Source organism: Lipotes vexillifer, unplaced genomic scaffold, assembly GCF_000442215.2.
Source record: "Lipotes vexillifer unplaced genomic scaffold, Lipotes_vexillifer_v1.1 scaffold394, whole genome shotgun sequence".
Taxonomy (NCBI): domain Eukaryota; kingdom Metazoa; phylum Chordata; class Mammalia; order Artiodactyla; family Lipotidae; genus Lipotes; species Lipotes vexillifer.
Genome location: NW_006791731.1, coordinates 1,455,501 through 1,460,906, shown reverse-complemented (window position 1 = coordinate 1,460,906; position 5,406 = coordinate 1,455,501). Strand labels below are relative to the sequence as shown.

General features: G+C 60.9%; 1 protein-coding gene across 3 annotated transcripts in view; it reads right to left on the bottom strand.

Moving 5' to 3' along the window:
• Positions 1 to 2,519: 2,519 nt before the first annotated feature.
• The window catches only part of LOC103089121 (cytochrome P450 11B1, mitochondrial), a 5,734-nt gene continuing 2,847 nt past the window's right edge, over positions 2,520 to 5,406 (bottom strand). Inside the window, exons 6-9 of one of the 3 annotated variants that reach the window (XM_007464577.1) lie at positions 3,970 to 4,136; positions 3,471 to 3,549; positions 3,179 to 3,376; positions 2,520 to 3,046 (exon numbers count right to left, since the gene is read on the bottom strand). In XM_007464577.1, the coding sequence (XP_007464639.1) occupies positions 2,933 to 3,046; positions 3,179 to 3,376; positions 3,471 to 3,549; positions 3,970 to 4,136 (558 nt within the window). In that variant the 3' untranslated portion in view covers positions 2,520 to 2,932. The remainder of the gene's footprint in view (positions 3,047 to 3,178; positions 3,377 to 3,470; positions 3,550 to 3,969; positions 4,137 to 5,406) is intronic. The other 2 variants (XM_007464578.1, XM_007464579.1) reach the window with 2 other exon arrangements.

The window sequence follows — 5,406 nt, the reverse complement described above, 5'->3', positions numbered from 1 at the left end:
CCCACATTCTACCAAGCACATACAACCACCAACCAGTAATTCTAGGACCTCTCCTGCAAGGCAGGCAACTCCTTCCACAAAAAAGCTGAAAAACATTTTGCAGAGATTTGATTGACAATTATAGGGATGCCCGGTCCTCCCCCCCCCGGGACAGCCACCGACTGCCTATTGAAATGTGCCACTGAAGGTCTTCAGGTTCGAGCAAAGGGACGGAGCTGATACTCTGAAAATCCTCCCACTCCAGTAGCTCTACAGAATCAGAAACATGTCAAAAGTGCATTTCTGGGCTGGCAGAAAGGACAGGACCTCTTCAGGATCCTGAAACAAGGAGGGACCTGGACCAGGGAGGAGGGAGCACAGAAGTCAGTACAGCAGCCACCAGGGGAGGGCTGGGCACAAGGCACCAAGTCTAGTGGTCTGGTGGCCCCAGTTCGTGGGGGGAAAGGACGAGAGGCGTAGAACACAAGTAAAATTAGAAATTGCAATCAGAACCCCACGGAAAGGCAAGACTTTTAAAACACTACAACACTGAAGATGCAGCCTGGAAACCTGCCGTCTAACACCGTGGGGAGGCGAGGAGGAGGCCTAGCTTCCTGAGGCTGGGATGGAGGGTGATATGTGCCCCCCCTGAAAACTGAGGACAGGCCCCCACGGTGGGTTAGGATTTATGTTACTCATGCCTCAGGGGAAACCCCAGGCTGTGTAATTAATACAAAGAGTGACCATGGGAAAGTGATAACCCTTGGGCACTGGAGGACACAGCCTCCAACCAGGCCCCAGCGGCACACGGAACATGGAAGATGTTCCAGGTCTTGGCATCGGGCTTCTTAAAGGCAATCCTATTTCTACCTTGAAAGATGTGAAGAGGCATAAGAATTTTGACGATTACACAGTAGACTGTTGAGATAACCTGGAAGACTTTTAGAAAGAGCCAGATGGACACTCACACTGGAAAGGCATGGGAAATTCCAAGCAGGATAAAGAAAAAGAGACTCCTACACAGGCTTGATACGGGAAAACTGGAGAAACACGGAAAACCAAGAGACGATCTTGAAAGCATCCAGAGATGCTTTAAATTGGAGGTTGTCTCCAAGGTGTGCATGATCACTCCCAAGCCAAGGTCCTTCAACGGGAAGGAGATGCGCTGAGGGCCTTAGAGATGGGATTGGCGGTACCGCTGCCAAGGATGCGCTGTGAGACTCTAGCAGGTGAATGAACTCAGTTTCCTCGCCTGCAAAATGGGGATGAGCACAGTGGGTGCCTCTTAGGGCTGCCGTGAAGCTCAAGCAAACACACGGGCCAGGCTTCACAGAATGGCACACCTTGACCCCAGGGTAACGAGGTTTTCATTCCATTCCTGCCATCACACACCATCCACTCACCACAGAGCAGGGCCACAAACAATGAGACAACTTCTGAGCAGTGGGAAAAGAAATCCGCATTTATTCAGTGCCGGTCGAGCCAGAAAACTGGGTACTTTCTGAGCACCGGTCTCCCTGTGTGCCCTTGAGGCCTGGTGAAATGGTGATTATACAGAATTCCCGGAGGAAGAGCTTGCGCCTCAGAGGGATTGAGGGCTGGGCCCACGTGGTAAAGCCAGGGCTCCAGCTTGTGCCTGTGCGACCACAGAGTCTGGAACCTCCTCTCTTCTCCGTGATTCTCCAAGTCCCCCTCCACAGTGCCGGACTGGGACAAGCGAAGACCCACTGGTGGCAGCAGGCCTCTTCCGCCGTGGGTGGAGTGGAGTGGCGAGGGGTGTGCAAGCTCCAGGGATCTTGGCACCGAACAGATGCCATCGGGGTGGCTCAGTGCCAGCAGGGCCGGCGCAGCCAGAAACACAACTCCTCCTGCCCTACTGCCTCGCTGTGACTGAGTACCTGCTTCTCACCAGACGAGGTGGGAGTGGGGAGGGAGGGAGAGTGGAGAGGCCCCACCACCCCCTCTTGCCTCTGGGCCCCCTTTCTTCCTGAGGGTATCACCTGACCCCAGGTGGCATGGGACAGACACGCTCCTGCCAACTAGGGGACCCCGGCTGGCTCTCAGTTGTTCAAAGCCTCTTCCACCCATGAGGTTAGGGTGGCCACTCTGCGCTGGGGCACGGGGCACTGCACGAGGGCAGTGGGGCCCTCCAGACCGGCTCTGCTAAAGGGAGCACGAGATGGCCCCACGCCCTCCTCTAGAGGCTTCTCTGCGGCCCCCGAACTCCTGCCAGAGACGGTCAACATCCCTCCTGCTGTCCGATGCGTACCATTGACCCAGATGTCCAAGTTGGCTCTTTGGTAGCTACCCTTCTAGTAAACATGACTGCTGACCTGCCTATGCAGACCCTCAGCTGGACACTTCAGCCACAATCCCAGAGGGCTGGCACCGCCAGGAGGAACCCCTGCGGGCTGAGTGGAGCAGGTAGATGGACAGCTAGCAACCCAGCTTGAAGGGCAAGTCCACGCCAGAGCACTGCAGACAAAAGGGACGGCATTGGAAATGGCACCGAGCAGGACAGGGGACGCCCAAGTTGTCATCTCTTGCATGGGGGCAGAGTTTAGCACAGAGGGCATAGAGACTGGACAGGGCGGCAAAGGGCGGCGTCTGAGGCCCCTCTGCTTGGATGGACACACAGGGAGCCTGGACCTAGTGCTGGGGCAACAGGGGCTCCAAGGCCCTCAGACGGTGCTCCTTTGCAGGACAGGGCCCTGGTGGGACCGGGCACATGGCCAGGGCCTGCGACCAAGTTTCATCCCCAGCTCTGCTCGGGCCTTGCTGCGCAGGCTGGCAAGCCCTGACCCTCGGAGGGCTGGGCTGTTCCATTTGTGCAACGCACTGCCTGGACTGTGGTGTGGCTCAGGAAGCAGGGCCCATGGGAGAAAAGAGGGGTGGCCTGGGGTCAGGCAGAGGGAGCGTGTGGTGTGACTAGCCCGACCGAGCGGCGACGTGACTAGCTGATGGCCCGGAAGGTGAGGAGGGGGAGGGTAGAAGGCATTAACACAAAGCGGTAAATCATCTTTACGTCCTCTTGCACCAGCGTCTCCACCAGGAAGTCTTTCAGCACCTAGGACAGAGGCGCAGTTCTGCCTGGCCGGCCTCCCCTGCCTTCCAGGGCCCTGAGGGTGGGTGCCCCAGGAGCAGAAGCCTGAGGTTCCCGACAAGGCTGCCCGCCCAGGCCCCATCCAGGCCCACTCACGTGGTGCAGCAGAAGCAGCATCTCCACCTCTGCCAGGCGCCGGCCCAGGCACTGGCGCACGCCAAAGCCAAAGGCCAGGTGTGGGAACCTGGCACCGGAGGCCCGGCTGTCCAGCCAGCGCTGGGGCTGATAGCACTCGGGCCTGGCGAACATGGCGGGGTTTCGACCCAGGGAGTACAGTAGCACCTTCACCAATGTCTGCAGACAGGTGGGGAGGGACAGGGTCAGATGCCCTGTGGGTGGAGGTCAGAGCGCGGGGCGTCTGACAGAGGAGCTCTGCGGCCTCACTCACCCCGGCCGGGATGTGGTAGTTCTGCAGCACCAAGTCTGAGCTCACCTGTCGCTCCAAGAAGACACCCACGGGGTACAGCCTGTGCACAGGGGCGGCCAACAGGGTCCTCAGCTGCGACAGGGCCCTCGCTTCCCTTCTGCAGCCTCCCTAGCCCAGCGCCCACGGCCCGAGGGCAGCTCCCGCAGCGCCCTCACAGCTCGCTCCTGGCACTGGGAAGCCCAGATCCCGAGGAGCTGCCTCCTTGCCTCTCCTGAGTCAGCCCAAGCTGCCCCGGGCCAATGAGGACACGACCGACGATGGTCCCGGGACACTGAGGTGGGATCCCAGAGGGCAAAGCACCCCCATCCCTTTAGGGAGAGGAAGAGGCAGCGCAGGGGGATCTAGCCTTGGGCCAAGCTGCTGACCAGCAGCCCCAGGATCCGCTTGCGAGCCGCGGCGAGCGGGCTGTCCCGACGTCGGGGCCAGGGCCGCGGGGGGAGCCCAGGTCTAGCACGCCTACCTCAAGGTCTCCTTGAGGGCCGCCCGCAGCAGGGGCAGCTCCGTGGTTGCCCTCTGGGGATTTTCTGAGACCCTGGCCTCGGCCACCAGGCTCTCCTGGCGCAGGGCCTGCTGCACTTCCGGGTTCCGAGCCAGTTCAAAGAGAGTCATCAACAAGGGGAAGGCCGTCTGCAGGAGCCACGGGGCCAGGGCTCAGACCCGGGCACAGGCCGCGCCCCTCCACCCCCGGGGCGCCCCTCCCAGAAAGATGGCCGCCGTCCCCTGGGGCAGGGCACCTGCGTGCCCGGAGATGACAAAGCCCAGAGAGCTGAACGTCAGGATCCTGAAGCCACCTTGTCTGCTTCCCCTGAATCCCTTGGGGAGGATGTCCCCAACCTCCGTGAAGACCTGGGCCTCCTGCAGCCGCTTCAGAGCCTGGCTCTCACCCTCCTCCGGGCCCAGGAGGTGCCCACTCTTGCCATCTATTCAGCGGGGAGGGTTCCGGAGCCCCAGGCCATCCGCTCCCCGTGGGTCACCTCCCTGGCCAGCCACAGGCAGGTCCGAACACGGGGTCCTAACATGAACCAGCCACCCCAGGCCCCAACTGTTTCCTCCTCCTGGATCATCTCCATGTGCAGGGAGAGGTGTCCGTCCGCCAGTCCAGCCTGAGATCTGGGAGGCTGAATATCTCCTAAATGCCGTCCCCAAGGCAGCGCGCCCCTGGCATCTCCTGATATGCAGATACGGCTCCCTGTTGCTCCCTCAGCTTTAGTCCGTGCTCTGCCCTGTGGCCCGAGAGGGAGCAGGAGTCTGAGCGAGACACTCCCTACACTGGCTCCCTCTAGCCTTGGATACAGGCCTGGTGCCCAAAGCCCCTCCTGACAGGGGCCCTGACTGCCCACGTCAGGGGCCTCCTCTGCCCACGTGCCCTGTTCCCTCCGCTCAGCCTCACAGCCTTCCTCGCTGTCCGCTCTTGCAGGCCCTGGCCTGCTGCGCTCCCAGCCTCCTCTTCTTGGCCTGTCTAACTTCTGTGTGGTCCTTCCACACCCAGCGCAAAGGCCTCCTTCTCCAGGAAGCCTTCCCAGAGCTACCTCCTGAGGCACAGGCCCTGCCCTGGGCTCTCTCACCTTGTGGTCGCATCACAGCCCCTGCTCAGGGAGTGTCTGCACCAGGGGTCTGTGCCTCTGCTCAGGATCCTGGGTGCCTAGCAGGCGTTCACAGATGCTGGTGGATGCAGGTTCGGTCCAGAGGCAGGCAGCTTCGGCTGCACTCACACCCCGGGGCCCACCCTGCCCACTGTGCCGTGTTGCCAGCCACCTGCTGTCCCGCCCACACACTGGAGCCCCTTGCTGTCCCTCCCTTCAGTCTGTCACTGCCAAAGGATCTTGAGTGAGAGCCAAAGGTACTCTGTCCCTGGGAAAGGTCCCCTGTGTGGGCCTCCAGCCGCGCCTCGGCCCCT